Source organism: Suricata suricatta, chromosome 1 (assembly GCF_006229205.1).
Source record: "Suricata suricatta isolate VVHF042 chromosome 1, meerkat_22Aug2017_6uvM2_HiC, whole genome shotgun sequence".
In the NCBI taxonomy this organism is placed as follows: Eukaryota; Metazoa; Chordata; class Mammalia; order Carnivora; family Herpestidae; genus Suricata; species Suricata suricatta.
In genome coordinates this window covers 47,385,679-47,404,376 of record NC_043700.1, presented here as the reverse complement: position 1 = coordinate 47,404,376, position 18,698 = coordinate 47,385,679, and the positions used below count along the sequence as shown (strand labels likewise).

General features: G+C 41.3%; 2 protein-coding genes across 10 annotated transcripts in view; one reads left to right on the top strand and one right to left on the bottom strand.

The window, feature by feature from the left end:
• FZD3 (frizzled class receptor 3) overlaps positions 1-1,641 on the bottom strand; it is a 93,062-nt gene extending 91,421 nt beyond the window's left edge. For 2 of the 3 annotated variants that reach the window (XM_029938438.1, XM_029938446.1), the window contains exon 1: positions 1,496-1,641. The gene's annotated coding sequence lies outside the window, so the exon portion shown is untranslated. Of the gene's footprint in view, positions 1-1,490 lie in introns of all 3 variants that reach the window. The other variant, XM_029938441.1, reaches the window with a different exon arrangement.
• Positions 1,642-5,040: 3,399 nt separating this feature from the next.
• The window catches only part of FBXO16 (F-box protein 16), a 62,965-nt gene continuing 49,307 nt past the window's right edge, over positions 5,041-18,698 (top strand). For 5 of the 7 annotated variants that reach the window (XM_029938428.1, XM_029938424.1, XM_029938432.1 and 2 more), the window contains exons 1-3: positions 5,042-5,184; positions 9,800-9,934; positions 17,790-17,825. In XM_029938428.1, the coding sequence (XP_029794288.1) occupies positions 9,836-9,934; positions 17,790-17,825 (135 nt within the window). In that variant the 5' untranslated portion in view covers positions 5,042-5,184; positions 9,800-9,835. Of the gene's footprint in view, positions 5,185-9,799; positions 9,935-17,789; positions 17,826-18,698 lie in introns of all 7 variants that reach the window. The other 2 variants (XM_029938426.1, XM_029938435.1) reach the window with 2 other exon arrangements.

Below are 18,698 nucleotides of genomic sequence, written 5' to 3'. Positions count from 1 at the left end.
GTTAAGCTTTCACACCTCTCTCCTACTCTCCCTAACTCTAAATCTCTTCACCTTTATGTGGCAGTTTGTGGCTTGGTGGTTCATGTAAATGCTTTGTTTTTTTTTCCCCCCTGGAGGAAAAAGATAGTATTGATTTGCTTCAAAGTATGTATGGGAAGCATTATCTTTCTTCTTAATAACAGAACTAAGGATTTATCTATTCCTTAGACTGTCAGCACACTGCCGAAGACTAATAGAAGGCTGAAGAGGGAGGGAACAGCCCTCATGTCAGTCAGGTCTTTTGTTTCCTTCCTCTTGTGGTATTGGCTTCGCAAAGTAACCCAATTCCCATAAACAAACATTACAGGTCTATCAAAACTACTTTTATTAAATAAGATTTTGTTTAAGATACTTTTAATAGCAGTCATTTTTATAGCTGTTGGTCTGCTCTGCTGCTGCATCTGCCCAAATTCAGAAGGGAACCAAAATTAAAAATTTTAATGCTGGCCAAAAATTTGGATTTCTTTTATTGGGCAGATAATTTTCAACCTCAAATCTATCTCATGCCTAAGCTGATGGGATGCGCTTTTGTTCTAAAGAGAGAGAGAGAGAGAGAGAGAGAGAGAGAGAAGAAAGAAAAAGCTTTCTCCTACAGAGGAGCCACCTAACTCCAAGCCTCCTGAGATTTAATGAGCCTTTAGGAAGATGTTAAAATGTCTTGAAACATTTTTACAGCACCTTTATTTGCGAGGCCGTCTATTAATTACCCAGCAGTGTCCCCACGGCAAATGCACGTTAGTATGAAAGAGGGCAGGTGGGGGAAGCCCTGGGGAGGGAGGGCCGACTTTGCAAACTGATGGGATGCAGGGGACAACTTTTAGGCACTGGAAATAAGAGGTCGGCCAAATGCCAAAACAACATCTGGACCCGAGGCGATTCGAGCGTGGGTCTCGGGCCGGCCCGAGGCGCCTAGGGCGCCGGAGCCCCGGACGCATTGTCCTCCCCCCGGCCGTCGCCGCGTCCTCCACCCACGCTCCGGCGATCCGGGAGCGCCACACGCCCCCGCGGCGCCGACCCGGGGAGCGGGCGCCTGCCGCGGACGCCCTCCTCCGCCAAGGGTTTGGGCAGGGGGTGGCGGAAAGGGAGCGGCGGTCCACACTCGCACAGGTTGCCCAGCGCGGGCTTAGGACACAGAGGGTTAATAATCTCCCGGGCATCTGCCCACCTCAGCCCTCACCCCAAACTCGGCTCCTCCGCACCCCCTCGGCCCGCGGTCCGTCCCGAGGAGCCCCTCCGACACCCCGCCACAGCCTGGCGCCGAAGGCTTTTGTTTTGGCCGCGACGAGAATAACGATCCCTGAGGAGAAGGAGGTGCCGGAGCTGCTGGTGGCTCCTCAGCACAGGGTTAGGCAGAGGAGCGGGCAGCCGCGGCTGCACCTCCTCATTCCCCACACTCCCCGCGTCCTTTTCCAGCTAATCGGGACTGGGGAACCGCTCGCCTCGTCGCTCACCTCACCTCTCGGGGCCGGGCTCCAAGGGGGCTGCAGCGCCGGCCGGGGGCGGCCGCCGGTCCCTCAGGTAAACCAAGCCAGCGAGGACCGCCGGCGCGCGCTGCTCCGGAGCAACCGCGAGCCTTCGGGAGCGCCGAAGCGCGCGGCCCAGGGAGCGCGCGCACGCACGGCGCAGGCGCGCTGCGCACACTCGGCCGCACGCTCCCATTTTGAGCCCCGCTTCGAGGTGCAGGCTCTGAGCTCTCGGTTCTTCTGTGCCTCGCGTTTTGGGTGATGTCTTGCGCCTACTATCCCGCTCCGGTGGAGTGGTTTCGAACTTTGGAAACATTTCTCTGAAATGCCCTAACCCCTCTTGGCAAAGTCCTCCGTCCCCTGCTGAAAAAGCGCGGCGACTCTTCTTACCCAAGCTGGAGAAGCTATTGTTGCAAGACCACCAAAACCTGTTCTACGAACGAGGGTGGTGACCTAGGGACCCCGGGGTTGAAGGTGGTCAAGAGTAGGATTACAGGTGTTGAGGGTGGCACTGGGTGCAGAAAGGAGTAGACATCTGGCCTGTTGTAGAGCTTCACAGCTAAACAACAGACTAGACAGGATACCTGCCCAGGAGCGGCTCATAGCCGCTTTGCCAGCACCTTAGTGCGCAGGTGGAGCTTGTGGTTATTGGTAGCATTTCCCATCTTTTTCTCCTTAGGAACTATTTCTCCTCTCTTTTTCTACATAAGCCATTTCAGAGCTGGAAGAGTTCTTAAAGATCATCCAAACCCGACCTCTCATTTTTCACACAAGAAAAAGAACACTCGGGTTAAATGACAACACGCAGCTTTTTAAAAAGAGTCTGGATTTATTCAAAGCCAGGCAGTTATTTTTTACTATACTGTTTTACCTTTCTTTCTCTTCCTTTTCATCCCTTTTCAAGCTAGACTTAACAGGCATCATTTTGTTCTGTGCTAGCACATGGGACTTAGAGGATATTGATCCTGTTGCACAACGATGTGAATGTTCTTGACACTACGCAACTGTACATTTAAACAATGGCTAAAATGGTAAATTTTGTGTTAAATGTATTTTACCACAATTTTTAAAAGGCACTCAAGTGTTAAATAATGAGTATTGAGCTTAGACAGCCATAAATATAGTTTAACATCAGAAGATGAGCTATGGGAGAACGCATAAAATGAGATCTGAAGTGACATTTTCAATGTTCGTAGTAATTACTTGTGCAGTAAGAGTTTGGTGTTTTTGTTTTTTAAAGTAGTACTGATCCTCAGCTGATTCTAAGCAAGTCACTGTATCCTGTTGAGCAAACACTGGCTCTACCAAGGAGGTGTGAGGAGGCAAATAGTGTATGTGAAGATCTGTATGTGTTCTGTACTTCCAGATCCCTTATACCTGTAGAACCTCTGAAGATATGCAGCTAGATGTACTCTTATGCAATTTACACATCATCCTGTGAAATATCAGGCATAGCTCACATGGGAGGTGAGAGTGATGTAGAAATTATCACTGCATGTGTCAACATGATTAAATCTCAGGAATATAACATTAATGGGGCCCCTCGGTGGCTCAGTCGGTTGGGCGTCCGACTTTGGCTCAGGTCATGATCTCACAGCTTGTGGATTCAATGGCCGCATAGGGCTCTGTGCTGACAGCTCAGAGCCTGGAGCCTGCTTCACATTCTGTGTCTCTCTCTCTGCCCCTCCTCTGCTCACACTCTGTGTGTGTCTCTCTCTCAATAATAAAAAAAAAATTTTTAATATATAACATTAAAGAAAGTGAACTACAGGATATGTAAATTATGGTATCACTTCAAAAACAGCCATATTGTTTGAGATCAAACATGTATATATAAAAAAACACAAGAATTGGAAAAGCAGGCTACACACCAATTTCATAGATAGCGGAGGCCTCTAGACAAGCAAGGAGAGAAATGAGATCTGAAAAATATGCAAAAGGGGCTTCAACAGTTAATCACACATGAAACAAATATTAATACATTTTTTAAAATTTTGGCGGGGATATAAGGGTATTTCTGTGTAGTCTCTAAGTTTTTCTTTACTTTCAAACTAATGTTGAAGTATTTCAGACATTGAGCTAATTGCTCACTGTGAACGTAGCCTGAATGGTGTCACTCAGAACAAGGAGTGAAGAATATCTTTAGTTGGATGATGAGGGGCCTGGCAAGAGGAGGTCTAGAGGGTGCTGGTTGAGAGGATAGGCGAAAGAGAGCTTATTTTCAGGTATAAGATTATTCAAATTCAACAGAGATAACATAAGATGGTTTCTTTTCTCCCATTTCTCTTTCCTTCCATGTTGTAACCACCAATAGAAAGTCTTTAATGTGTGGGGACTTCACAGGGAGACAGAGCACTCAAACAGCATGTTGTTACAACTGGTCTCTTTCTGGATGAACCCGTTTTGAAACCATAAATGTTAACTGGTAATGTTGCACATGGTAATTTAGTATTGGCATCTACCTCCCCCAAGATCCCCACCCCCCACCAAAAGGTTTGTTTATTCATTTATATACAACCTGATCATGTGGAAAAACCACAAGGCTGGAATTCAAGCAACCTGGGTTCTAATTTCAGTTTGGCCACTTACAGATCCTTTGTTAAGTCAAGGAAAGCAACAATCTCTATGAGCTTCACTCTTCTAAGTTGGAGATACACACATGTTGCCAATTTCAAAACTATTATCTATTTTAGGAAACAAGGTAGTGAAGTTTGGGGGGGGTTGTTTTGTGTTTGTTTTGGGGTGGTTTTTTTTTCGGTTGTTTTTGCCTGCTGCCCATAGGAACTGCTTTACGTTTATCAAGGAGCTCCTTCTGAAATTTTAAATTTTTGTTTGTTTTCCAGAACTTGTTTATAGTTCTATCACAACAGTTAATCCATGTGGGCCTTATATTAGATGTTTACACATTGCATTTCCAGTCTTCCTCATTAATTTTTTTTTTATCCTTGTGTTCTCACTCTGCCCTTTATTACGTGGTGGATACTCAATAAATTTAATTAAATTAGACCAGATTGTAAAATTTTCTAATTTTGGAGTTATTCTTATTACGCCATGCCATCTGCTGGTTCCCGGGTGTATCTGTCAGTCAGCCTAAATTCCTCTTGAAACTCACCATAAAGCGTTTACGACTTTGTGTGTTGGGCAATTTTCCCACATCCTCCCCCTTCCTTTATGCAGGTGCTTTTCTTTAACTGAACCAGTGGCGAATTCTATTTCCTCCCACCCTTTTACCTGTTGGCCACTCTTAAAACCCGGAAAAGTGGAGTTTACATTTCGCGGCCTCAGAATGACCAGAGAAATATAATTGGGCATGCTCAGTGGGTTGCCCTGATTTGGAACACAAATATGTCTCGAGTGCTTGTCAATTCTGTTTGTATCAGGATCGGATGCATTTTCCTCCCAGCATTACATTGGGAGATTGCAGCCCCTCCCAACCTCTTGGCGCGGTTGCTTTTTAATTTTACCCGTGTGCCCAATTTTGGAGCCAGCCCTCCTGAATCTCTTGGCCAATCAAGAGACCACACACTGTTGCCTAAGAGACCCCGGATGCCAGCGAAAGGATTTATAGATGGTGATTGGACTACTGACTGGAAAGAAGGGTGGGGGCTGGACAGAGTCAAGGAAAAAGCTGCCATGGCAACACCAGCGCTAGAGGCTTGAAGAAGGAGCTGAGCTCAAAGAGGTGAGAACAGTGGGCAGTGCATGAAAAGATGGAGCCTCTTTTGAGAGCTCCACTCTTAAGATCCTCCTGGGCCTCTCACAAGTCTTGTTAGTGCTCCTAGGAATTACATTTTGCTCCGTTTCAGCTGCAGTTAAAGTGTCAGATGATTCCTACTTGCGAAATTAACAACAATTATTTCTATGCCTATCAAACACTAGCTCTTTGTATTGCTTTTCTCTAACTAGTTGAATGAAAGATGAATTCGTATTTAAGTCTAACTATACCATGTTTCCTAATAATTTCCTGATACTATCTGAGATTTTCTTCTCTGATGATAACTGCAGTGCACAATGAGTTGTGTGTTGTCAGAGAAACTCAATCCTATTCTGCTCTGTGTATTCCAAATAAAAACCCGATAACCCTGAGTATAATTCCAGTGCTTAACTCATAGTGTTCTGAGTTTTATCCTACATCCCTATTAGTTTTCATCTTTAAACTCCTTCCCCACTATTGTATTCATTCATTCAGTTGATTTAACAAATATTTGAGTACCAATTATGTAGTACCAGGATTCGGATTCAGGTGAGCAATGTAAGAAAAGGCCAAGAAGCCTCAGAATTTTGTACTAGTTGTTTTGTACTAAAGTTCAGTGTGTCTGCGCAGATAGTGCATCGGGTGGGGTGGGGGGAATGAGGCTGAAAAGGTAAATTGAGGTAAATTCTTAGTGGACCTAGACTTCCGTGCTAAGGAGTCTGGTTATGCGATAGCCCCCAGAGAGCCTCTGAAGGTTTTTGAGCTGAAAAGTGACATGATCAAAATTGTGTCAAAAAATCAAAACTGGTCTTTCAAGAAATACTTCCCTTGGTACAATGATGGTTACCAGGCTGGGGGGTGGGGGAAATGGGGAGACATTGATCAAAGGGTATAAACTTTCATTATAAGCTGTGTAAGTTCTAGAGATCTAATGTCCAGCATAGTGACTATAATTAATAATAGTGATTTATACTTGAAATCTACTAAGAGAGTAGACCACACACACACACACACACACACACACACACACACACACGGTATAACTATGGGGGGCGCCTGGGTGGCTCAGTCGGTTAAGCCTCCGACTTAGGCTCAGGTCAGATTTCACGTTCATGGGTTCGAGCCCCGCGTCGGGCTCTGTGCTGACAGCTAGCTCAGAGCCTGGGGCCTGCTTCCGGTTCTGTGCCTCCTTCTCTCTCTGACCCTCCCCCTCTCATGCTCTGTCTCTCTCTGTATCAAAATAAATAAAACATTAAAAAAATAAAAAAAAACAAATGGTATAACTATGGGAAATGATGGATGTGTTAAATACTTTGTAATCATTTCACAATATATACATATACCAAAACATCAAGTTGTACACCTTAATTACATACAATTTTTATTTGTAAAAAATAAAAGAAAAAAACCCAACCCTTTCTAACAGTAGACTGCATGGTCTATAAAAGCAGAGACTCTTATCTTTGTATTCCTAACTCGGGGCTAATAGGTCCTTAGTAAAACTGAATATTGGTGACGGTGTGAAGAATGGCTCAGAAAATGGGAGAGATTTGTGACTGCTGAAACTTACCAGAGGACCCATCCTTGGCTGTTGAACTTGGAACTAGAACCATACCATACCATACCATACAAAGAGGCCAAAGACCCTCTTTCTTCCTTTTTATTCAAAGAAAACTTAAAGGTTGACATTCTAGGACAGCAATTAAGGTGGAAAGAAGTCACACACACACACATAATAGCAAGCTTTATACGTGGAAGGAGAGGAAGACAACTTGCTTCCTCTTATTGAAAGAGAGCGGACAGTTATTTGTTGTGCATGTTATATACAAGTGTCTGTCTTTGTAATAGTCCTGATGTTTGTACCATGAACTTATGTGTGCATTGCAGATATGTACACTGCCCATGGGGAACGGAAGGAGGAGGGGGAAAAACACAAAAGGATAATGAGGAAGGCAAGAGCAGGACAACCCCATCTGAATGCTTCAGCAGGACTGTATTACCAGGAGGGCTGTTTCTCCAGGCCAGACCTATCTCCTTGAAACCAAGTTAATTGAAGAGAGGCTAATTTAAATAATTTCTAGCTGTTAGGAACCAAGAAAAAGAAAATAGCCAGTGCAGAGCCTTGGGGAGGCCCAACAGAAGCTACTTTGCCCTAATTCAGAAATTGTGCCTAGCTTGTTTCCTACACAAACTAGAAAGTTCTCAGCTTACAGCAGGAATCTTTCACCTGGGGTAAGCAAAATGTTACATTCATGTGCATTTTTCTACAGAAAGGATTCCTAGCTTTTATCCTATCCTCAAAGAAAAAAAGATTAAAAATAACAACTGGTTTAAAGAGAAAAAAGGTCGGACGTAAATAAGAACAGTACAAAAAGAAAAATATAATTTTTAACTGGGAAGATCTAGGCTCAGAGACCATGCTTTGTATCTATAATTTGCCCACTCACACATACTTTTATAGCTTCCAATTAATGATACCATAATGAAATAATTTCTTATACCTTTTGCAATTTGGCTAAACATGTGTGACTCAGATAATTAGCTATTCGAGGTCAGGAGGAATGTGAGTGCTCGTCTGAGTCCTCTTTATACCAGTGGTATGGTGGCAGTAGGCTGCTGCAAAGAAGGAATTGTGTAATGATGCCCCTGTGGTTTTAAAGCATTGGCTTTCTCTTCAGCTATATCTCAACCCTGAGAGAGAATATTACCTGTCAAATGAAAGCCTCAAAGATTTCAGATCTAGCATTTGGGGGAATCCCATATCAGCCAAAAAGTAATGTGTTTTTTTTTTAATTGTCCAAACTGTGCAGCCTTTGCTACTGTTGAGTAATTTCTGGAACCCATAGATCAGGCAGGCCAGCCCTGCCTCTCTCGGTCATTACTGCTTTCTAATATGAAACCCATCTTCAAAGAGGAAGGAAGGCAGACGCAAGCAGAAACACTGAAGATATATACATATTGAAACTACCATCAATCTGCTTCAAATGGTTTTTACCTTAAAATATTTTGCTATGGCACTCTAAAGGGTTTTGAAACACTCTGTAAATGACAGGAAGTTCTAAGAAAAGTTGCAAGGAACTACTTTTGAGACCACTCATCTGTCAGACACTCTGCTGGACCTATATTCTCTGATCTTCAAAACAGTAGTTGACGTAGATGCAGATAGGTTAAATGCTTAGATAGATGGGGAGTGCCTGTGTGGCTCAGTCAGTTAAGCATCCAACTCTTAATATCTGCTCACGTCATGATCTCATGGTTCATGAGTTTACACCCAAAGTTAGGCTCTGCACTCACAGTGCAGACCTTGCTTGGGATCCTTTCTCTCCCTCTCTCTCTGCTCCTACCCTTCTCTCTCTCTCTCTTTCACAAAATAAATAAATATTTTTTATAAAATGCTCAGATCGAATAACTTGTAAAAAGATATATAGCCTGGTAGATTTTAGAGCCAGGATCAAACCTGTATAAGGGAAAAAGTTTTGCAATTTTTTAAATGTAAGCAAATGTAATATTTGCAATGAAGCAAATGAGTGAAAGAGGAAATTTATTGCAAGGATATCAGGTGGCTCACAAAATGTACAAAAAGGACAGGGGGCTTCTGAGGTGAGGCAGCAGGAGCAAATTAACAGAACATCAGTGCTACTGTGAACAACCCCCTCAATTGTTAAGTAGGGATGAGCCAGCACCAATCCAGCTGGCCTAGCTTCGTCTTATGACCATGTCTTGCCTGGGAAAGGGGAGGCTCCCGTGAAGAATCAACCCAGCAGACTCTAAACAATGAGGACAGGGTAATTCTTCATGGAAATTAGAGGATTTTAATCAAATGAAGGCAGACATATACTGGGCATCTAAAAATAGCACATTTCCCCCCAGTAAACCCAAATCTGTCCATATCTAAAGGCTTGGCTTTGTTCATTACACCATTCTACTTCTTTTTTTTTTATTTATTAATTTATTTTGAGAGAGTGAGAGAGGACACATAAGCAAGGAGGGGCAGAGAGAGAGAAAAAGAGAGGATCTCAAGCAGGCTCCACAGTCAGCCCAGAACCTAACATGGGGATTGATCCCACAACCCTGGGATCATGACCTGAGTCAAAATCAAGAATCAGATGCTTAACTGACTGAGCCACCTAAGCACCCCTACTCCATTCTACTTCTAAAATATGGTATCAAGCTAGAACCCTTGTTACATAGAGATCAGAAGGAGGAGAGGAAGAAAGACGCAAGGGAGAAAGATGGAGTGCTTTATATTGCACTGTGATTTTATAAGTTAAAATACTTCTTTCTGAAAAATAGCCTATGTTTTTACCTGGGAGTGATTTAAAAGGACCTGATCTGATTTCTAGTTCCCACAGTTCCTGTTTCTGTAAACTTAGGCAGGATGTGTAACTTCAGTGAGCCTCATTTTTTTCATCTGTAAAATGAGCTAATATCTACAACCTCACCAGCTTGTTTTAAGCTTTATTTGAGCATGCATGTAAAGTGCCTGACCTATAAAATGATCCCAGTAAATGTTTCCCCCCAATTCTCTCTCAACATACTAAAAGTGGTATTGTATTAGTATTTTTAGTATTCTGAAGATTATATGATTTGTTTCTTCTGATAGGTATGATTTTTCTTATGCAAAGTATTCAGTTATTTCATGATGGCATTTGCACCTCCAAAAAGCATAGATTGTGCCAAAATGCAGACAAAGATGAGTACCTGGACACCCCTAAACCATCAGCTTTTGAATGACCGGGTAAGTGACCAGAGCTATTTTATCAATGCATCCATGCCTTAAAGGGGCGAGGGGGGGGAGTATTAAAATGTTAGTTCTCAAAATATGAACAGAAATTATTTAGTATTGTGTAATGGGTTAAAATAAAAGACAAATTAAGGATATTTTTTTTTCCCAAAAGGTTTTGTTGAGCTCTTGCTGTATGGTCAAAGCTGGCTGTAGACAGAATCTTTACCCATGATGAAAATGTCTTAGATTTGCTCTTTCCTCTACTGTCACTGCTCCTCTGTCTCTCATCCCAAATGCATTTTTTCTTTCATCACTGGTTCTCTGCTGGAACAGCCAGGAGTGAGAGAGAAGAGGGTACTCTGTGAGGAATTCCCAAAAAAAGATTTTCTTGGTATGGTTGCAGTTACTGAATAATGCTGGACATTTAACCAAATAAATAAAATGAATAAACTTCCATTGATGACTCACATTACTAGGCTTTCCCTAAGAAATTTCCTTCTCACATGCATTCTGGGGAAGCAGTAGTAGAATACCCCAAAGGACTGCAGAGACGGGAAGCTGAATCTTGTGCTGGAGTCTGAGATTGGCTAGCCCTCTGGGGATTTCCATTCCTGCTTCAATTGGGGGCAGAATTTACCAACAGGTCTGTGAGCTCCTATTATCAATACCTATTACAAGGACCACACCTCGTTAGCAGTAAAATACAATCAACATGAATAAAACTGACTTCATTATCTTGCTCCTACACACCAGTTCCTCCTCCTGGTAAAAGGCATCACTTTACACCAAGACACTTGAGCCAGAAATCATCCTTCTCCCTGCCAGCTCTGGGTTGGTTTTCTCCAATTTACAAGCCCCTAACTTAGCCCATTACTGATGGCATAGAAGACACTACTGTTTCATAAAAAAACACAAGATTCTTGGAGAGACAAAGAACTTTGTTACTCACAGTGCAGCAAGCAAGTGGAGCATCATGTTTGCATTGTTTCTTGCCAGGTTTATAGCACAAACCCTCACTGAGGATTGGTAAGCCCAGGGAATCCACTGCTTTTCTTTTCTTTGCTTTTTTTAATCCAAGTTAGTTAACATAGTATACTAATGATTTCAGAAATATGGTTTAGTGATTCATCACTTACATACAACACCCAGTGCTCATTCCAACACGTGCCCTCCTTAAAGCCATCATCCATTTAGCCCATCCCCCTATCCAACACCCCACCAGCAACCCTTAGTTTTTCTATATTTCAGAGTCTCTTATGGTTTGTCTCCCTCTCCGTTTTTGTCTTATTTTTGCTTCCTTCCCTTATGTTCTTCTGTTTTGGTTCTTAAATTCCTTATATGAGTGAAAATAATGATACTTGTCTTTCTGTGACTGACTTATTTTGCTTAGCATAATACTCTCTTGTTCCATCTATGTTGTTGCAGATGGCAAGACTTCATTCTTTTTGATCACCAAGTAATAGTCCATTGTATATATACACCACATCTTCTTTATTCATTTATCAGTCAATGGACATTTGGGCTCTTTCCATACTTTGGCTATTGTCAATAGTGCTGCTATAAACATTGGGGTCATTTGCCTCTTCGAATCAGCATTTTTGTTTCCTTTGGATAAATACCTAGTAGTGCAATTGCAGAGTCAGAGGGTAGTTCAGTTTTTAATTTTTTGAGGAATTTCTATACTGTTTTCCAGAGTGGCTGCACCAGTTTGCGAGGAATCCATTGCTTTTAAAGTAAACAGTAAGCAAGTCTGCTCTTGGTCCCAAAAGGAGTCAGTACCTAATTACTCAAGGTTGCCTTGCTCCAAATATAACTTGGAGAAATGGCCCAAGAAAAGAGCAATGACTCTCAGTATTCCAAGACATTTAGGAGTATGAGAGGGGAGCCCAGGGAGATATGTCTACCAGCATCCCCTCACTTCCACATCCAATTCCTTTTCAAGTTCTGGGAGTCTTCCTCTTCAGCTGGGCCCCTCTCCATCATTCATCTATATGCTTTCAGCTTCACCTTATCCGTTCACACCCTCCTCACCCTTTGCCTGGTGCACTGCTGTAACCCCTAACTGGTTTCACTCCCTCTAGCTCTACCAATCCACCTTCTTCTCTGGTCCCAGAATGGTTTTTCTAAAATACCAAACTAAAAAAATAAAAATAAACATAAATAAAATTTTAACGTAAAATGCCAAGCTAGTCCTCTTATGTAGAACTGGTAACACACCTTGCCCCCAAGAGTAAATTCCAAGCCCCTACACATAGCACTGAGGTTCTTTCTTAAGCTGACCCCAGCCAACCTGTCAGTTCCTACCACTGACACTGCTTCCTCCCATCCTATGTCCAGGCTAAGTGGCCGCCAGCTGAGCCACTGTTGCCCCCTCGAAGAACTAACTCCAGTGTAATTTTCTCTGGAAAGCCTCCTCCTGCTTGCTTTTCTTTGCTCTCATCACCGTTTACCAACTTTCCCACTCGACTGCAATGTGTTCAGAGTTGAGATTCTGTCTTTTCTCTCTGTGTTTCCAGTGCCTGATAACATTCCTGAAGGACAAAAGATGGAGTCAGAATTCAGCCATCCTCCCTGGGACCTTCTTCACTGTCTCTCGCCTTCTAGTCCCTAAATCCCTCCTTCCTTAGTCTGGATTTGATCCTTGCCCTCTAAACCTAACAGATGTGCTAATCACTCTGGCAAAGCAAGAGCATCAGTCCTGACCCCTCCCGTTCAGTACTTTCCTGTTTCTACTCTTCTGATGTGAAACCTGAGTTACTTTGGGAGAGAGATAAGCAGCCAGCGCAACAATCAGAACAGTGAGAAATAAAAGGGAAACAGACTGAAAAGAAAAAAGATGTTTTAAAAAGGTGAGGAAAGAAGAATGAGACCTAGAATAAAAGGAGGGATCAGGAGAAACAAAAGGAAAGCAGAGAATGAGAGAGAAACCCAGCCTTCATCTGGCCATGAACATAAGCAAATTTATTGAAAGTCTATTTTATTCAGCTCAACAACTGTTTATTGAGCACCTGATTGTCAATGTTCTTAACTCTCCCAACAGTTTATATAACAGCTTCTCTGCTTTCCCCCCAAAAAGTTCAGTGTTTAGATTTGAAATCTGTTTCCACATAGAATTGTGAAGATTTTACACATATGTGAAAAAGTGACTTGAATTGAAATACATATTTGTTGGATGCCTTGATTTTCAGAAATTTTCTTTGAAAAATTGGAAGTCTGATCGATTTAGTAGCTATGGAGAAAAAAAGTATCTTAGTTGTCTGATTGCCTATTGCAGGCTGGCTTACTAGAGAAGCAGACTCTGGGATAGCATGTAGAGCATCCATTATGGAAGGCTCCCTGGATCAGGACTAGGGAAGGGAAAGGAGTAGAGGTATGTGAGGGGAGAAGGGGAGGGGAAGGGAGAGAAGGCCGCAAATTTGAGGCCTGGTCCTGTAGCCACCAGCCTTTATACTTCCATACTGGGGCACCTAGCTGGCTCAGTGAGTGGAGCATCTGACCCTTGATCTTGGGGTCATGAGTTCGAGTCCCTCATAGGGTATAGCAATCACATACATACATACATAAACTTCTACACCAATCATTTAGTAGATGCTAACCTGACCTTGGACAAAGCAGAGCTCTCAAGCTCATGGTTGACAGCCGGCAGCACTCCCCAACAGGTGGAATAAATCCAGGGCACTGTATCACGGCAAGCATTACATTGTCTTATCTTGGTTTTTGAGAAGCTTTTGTCTAGAAATGATAATTTCTAGAGATAATTTCTTTTGTTCCTTCGATCGCTCATTTTTTACCACAAAATTACTTTTCGATTTAGTTTTTGTTTGGAGTAAAATTATTTTTTAAATCTTTGCATGTGTATATACACATACATATGTGTGTATACATGTATGTATATATATATAAATGTGCATAGACACACACATAAAATTTGTATATGGGTATACCAAATGATTAATAGTGGTTTTTCCCCAAACTCTGGGGGAGGTAGTTCTGTAAGATGAAAGCTTTCAGCTTTCATTTTTTGTTTTACATAGTACAATTAAATGACAAATTTTAAAACAATTTTTAAATGATATAAATGAAAATAAAGAACAGTAACTCTGGGAATTGAAAATTCTGGTTTCAGATCACCAATCATTTTCTACATGACTTGAATAAGTCACCTACATGACTTGAATAAGTCACCTACATTCTCTGGGTTTTACCATCCTCTTTAATAAAATGAGTATATTCGATCAGATTGCCTTGGAGATTGCTTCCAGATCTAACATTCTGACTGCAAAAGACATTAAAAACAGATGCCAAGAATACAGCTAGCCAGAAGGTATCCACACAATAATTTCAAGGAAAGAAATTATTTTCTTTTTTTTTAAATGTTCATTTGTTTTGAGAGATGGAGAAGCACAAGGCAGAGAGAGAGGGGGAGAGAGAAACCCAAGCAAGCTCCATGCTGTCAGTGTGGAGCCCAGCACTAGGCTTGATCCCATGAACTGTGAGATCATGACCTGAGCCAAAACCGAAAGTCAGACGCTTAACCCACTGAGCCACCCAGGTGCCCTCTACACTTCTAAAGCAGGGCATTTGTCACCAATGACCAGTGTAATTTTGAGGCCATGTTTTCTGTTTTTGTTTTAATTTTGTCTTTCTTCAATTCTGTAGTAAAATGTAAGAGATGTAACTATTTCAGACTAAAACAAGGTTATAGGATTGTTTTTAGGTTTTTATTTAAATTTCAATTAATCAATATATAGTGTAATATTAGTTTCAGGTGTACAGTATAGTGATTCAACACTTCCATACAGCTCATTGGGTCACAGGATTTTAACTTCACAGCAGGCTTTAAGCAGAGAGATTGAATTCAAATTCAGATGTAAAATAACATGATCAGCATAGGCAAATGTAACAGATTTCAAAATAATTTAGGCATTATGATTTTTGAGAGGAAGAATGTTTTAAATGTATGCATTTCTTTGCCATCTAGTTTTTTTTTTAATTTTCTTTTTTGTTTTTAAGTTCATGTATTTATTTTTGAGAGAGAGAGAGAGAGAGAGAGAGAGAGAGAGAGAGAGCGAGCGAGCCAGGGGAGGGGCAGAGATAGAGAGGAGAAAGAGAATGACAAACAGGCTCTGCACTGTCAGTGCAGAGCCCAATGCGAGGCAAACCCATGAACCACAAGATCATGACTTGAGCTGAAACCAAGAGTCAGATGCTTAACAGATTGAGCTACCCCATGTGCTCCATCATCTGGTGTTTTTAATTGAAAGTAACCAACATTTCTTTTCAAGTATGGCTCACAAATGTAGTACAGTACATGTTAAAAGGGTATTCTGAGAAAAACACCTAGTTGCCATCAATTAGTCATAATTTAGGAGCCCCTAAATGTCTTATCCTACACTGTAATGATGTCACATGGTGAAATATGTAACTTCAGTGTCAACAGACTAAAATATAACCATAGGATTTTGACTTAACAGCAGGCTCTGAGTAAACTGTGATATAAACAGACTGCAGTGTTGTGCGAGGAAAGAAGATCCATTTTAATATTTCTATTTTGAATCAATACTTTGTTTTCCAGCTCTTTGAGATGATGAATCTGATTACAAATCTTAGGAATGAAGACTTGCTCCAAATCAGAGAGTATAAGATTCTGAGTCTGACGAAGGACCTGACGAATAGTGTGACCCAAATTATATTTCTTGTGAGGATAGAGCTAGAAGCAGGTCTGAGCTTGTCTAGTGGTTTTCCTCTCCCCACCCGCTCTCATCAGTTTCTACTTGGGTCTAGATGCCTTTGTGGAGAACTGGATTTACTTGGACCCGCTTAGACTTGGTCAATGTCCCTCTAAAGACTATTGTTTTGGCCTGAATAACACTCCGCACCTCCCACCTCATTCCTTTCCTCCTACCTTCTTGCTGACTATTCTTTCCCCTTCAAGTCAGTGTCCCTTTGTTTCCAATGCCCTGTAGGGTCATTGGGCCCTACGATGGTCATCTCATACTCTTTTTGAAAGGAGATTGTGGTCTTGGGACCTAACCTTTTCTTCTTCCCACTGTAAGGACCAAGTATGGGCAGCAGTTCATTGTGAATACAGGGCTGGGAAATAGGCTAGGGGAGACCAAGGTTTAGTGAGGAACCCAGTACGGAGTTGAGCTGAACAGACAGCCTGGAACCAGTGATTTTTTTTTAAATTATAAATGTAATCCTTTGGGCCTCTGCTTGACCTCTCTAAAATTAGGAATTGAAAAGCTCTTAGGGATTCTTTTAAGCTCTAAAATTCTATTACTTTTGAAGCTTTTTTATTGTTATTCAATCAGCAGATGCTCATTGAGGGCCTGTCTTGCAACTCATGCAGATTATAGAGAAATCTGTAATCCGCATGGGAAGATAAAATGACTGGAAACAACTAGAGAACTAGCAAACCCTATAAACCCCAAGTGGAGTGTAGGCTGTAAGTTGAGAGGATCTAGATCCCTAGATATCAGAGGAGTGCTCGTGCTGGTGACTTGAACTGGGCAATAGATGATTGATACGCTTTGGTTAGACAGAGGGCAAGAGTTCAGGGGAAAGGGGAGAAGGGCATTTTTTCTCTTCTTCTCTAACGTGCGAAAAGTGTCTATCTGTGATGTGTGAGATCCTCTGGCCAAGAGCAAAATTGACGTTTCACTGGCCTTGAGGTTGTTGTTGGAACAATTATTTCAATTCTTATTTTCTCTGCCCTTTGAAACTAGAGTTTGAGAATCTAAAAAAGGAAGGAAAATATTATCTGTTAGAAACATAACACCAACTCCTCACCCTCCTCCATAAAAAGGGAAGAAATAGGCCTGAGCTACTCTCCAAGGGGAAACGTTATTACAGGGCTGGAAGACCTGGGGAGTGCTAAGAGGAAGGGAGAAACCTCAATCCCAATTTTGAAAGCTGCCAGTGGGTGTGTGTGTGGGAATGAGAGAGACAGTCACATCTGTTCATGACTCTCCCCTGCTTCCTCTCTCCATAACTCCCTCCTCTGCCACACATTCTCACCTCAGTCTCCTTTCCTCATTCATTCTAATGCACTCATGACTCCTGAAATCAATATGACACTATATGTTAACTAACTTGAATTTAAATAAATATATTAAATTTTTTAAAATACACACATGACTAGTGCTCAGAAAAACACCTCTGTGCTAATATATAAATCCATTCACATTGTACTAATACATCTATAAGGACATTCATGATCACAACCACTTTCATTCAACCCAGCAAACATGAGTATCTGTAATGTGCCTTGTACTCTACATTGGAGGTGTAAAAATGGATCAGACATCGTTTCTATCCTAAATAGTATATAATAACAAACCTATATGGATAAACATTGAGTTGTATGCCCAGAGGTATACATATACACATTCCTAACCCTACAAACATATTAGTGCATGTATACCCACTGATGAGTATACATACCAAAATATAAAAACAGAGCTGCTCATTCATAAATTTCACAGTTTCTCATACATTTGATATTTGGGGAGGATCTCCATTTTCATGGTTTTCCTTTATCAGGTTTTTCATCTCCTTTCAAATTCTAAAATTGGTTTCACTTTACAATTTGATTCTTCTCTTATTTCTTGCCTTTTAAAAAAAAGTATTACTTTTTTTAAAGATGAATTATTACACAAGTATAAACTGAAAAAAATGATACCTTCCCCAAGTTAAAAATAAGTAAAGTACCCTCTCAGGAATGAAATCTGTCTTTTTATACTCAGATGGTACAATGAAAAGACTGTCAATTTTTATTTATTGATACTGTAATGATGTCTTTCTTACAATGCGTATTTTGAACCATGAAATATAAAATCGTTCCATTCTTTTTTATTTATTGCAGGTATTTGAAGAAAGAAGAGCTTTGCTTGGAAAATGGGTAACCATTGAAAATATCGTCACTTCTATATAGTGTTATGTCACATTATCATAGAGCCCAAAGAATTCAGTTTGAACATAAAGTAATAACTGAACACTCATTGCCTGAGAAATTTGACTGGTGTCCTCTGTGTGTATCAGTTAGGGTTCCATACTCACAAATAAGTTTCCATTTCTCACAAAAGAGGGTTCAGAAAGGTGAGTTTGGTTATGAGATGACCACTTAATAACCAGCACACTTCATCCATTGGGCTACGTAGCATCCATCTACACCCTCTGCCTCTTCCGAAATTTCCAAAGGAAAACTGTAACAACTTTATGCTTTTATTTAACAAGATACCAGTATTCTTTACACAACCGAAAACCTTCTCACCGTTTCCTCAAAGGAGACACAGAGTCCCAGTGGTCATTGTCCTTCCCAGGGTCATGATTGATCTCTGAGCAGTGTTTACTACTCATCAGATTCCTCTCTGAGCCCCACCTGTCTCTACCACCCAAGAGAATTGAAAACATATGGTCATGTAAAAATTGTACATGAATGTTAATAGCAGCATTATTCTTTTTTTTAGCAGCATTATTCTTAATTGTCAAAAAGGTTAAATACCCAAACAAAATGTGGTCTATTGTTTTTATTTTTTTAATGTTTATTTATTTCTGAGAGAGACAGAGCAGGAGGAGGAGCAGAGAGAGAGGGAGACAGAATCCCAAGTAGGCTCCAGGCTCTGAGCTGTCAGCACAGAGCCTGATGCAGGACTCAAACCCACAAACTATGAGATCATGACCTGAGCGAAAGTTGTACGCTTAACCGACTGAGCCACCCAGGTGCTCCAAAATGTGGTCTGTTCTACTATAGAATATTATTTAGCCTTAAAAA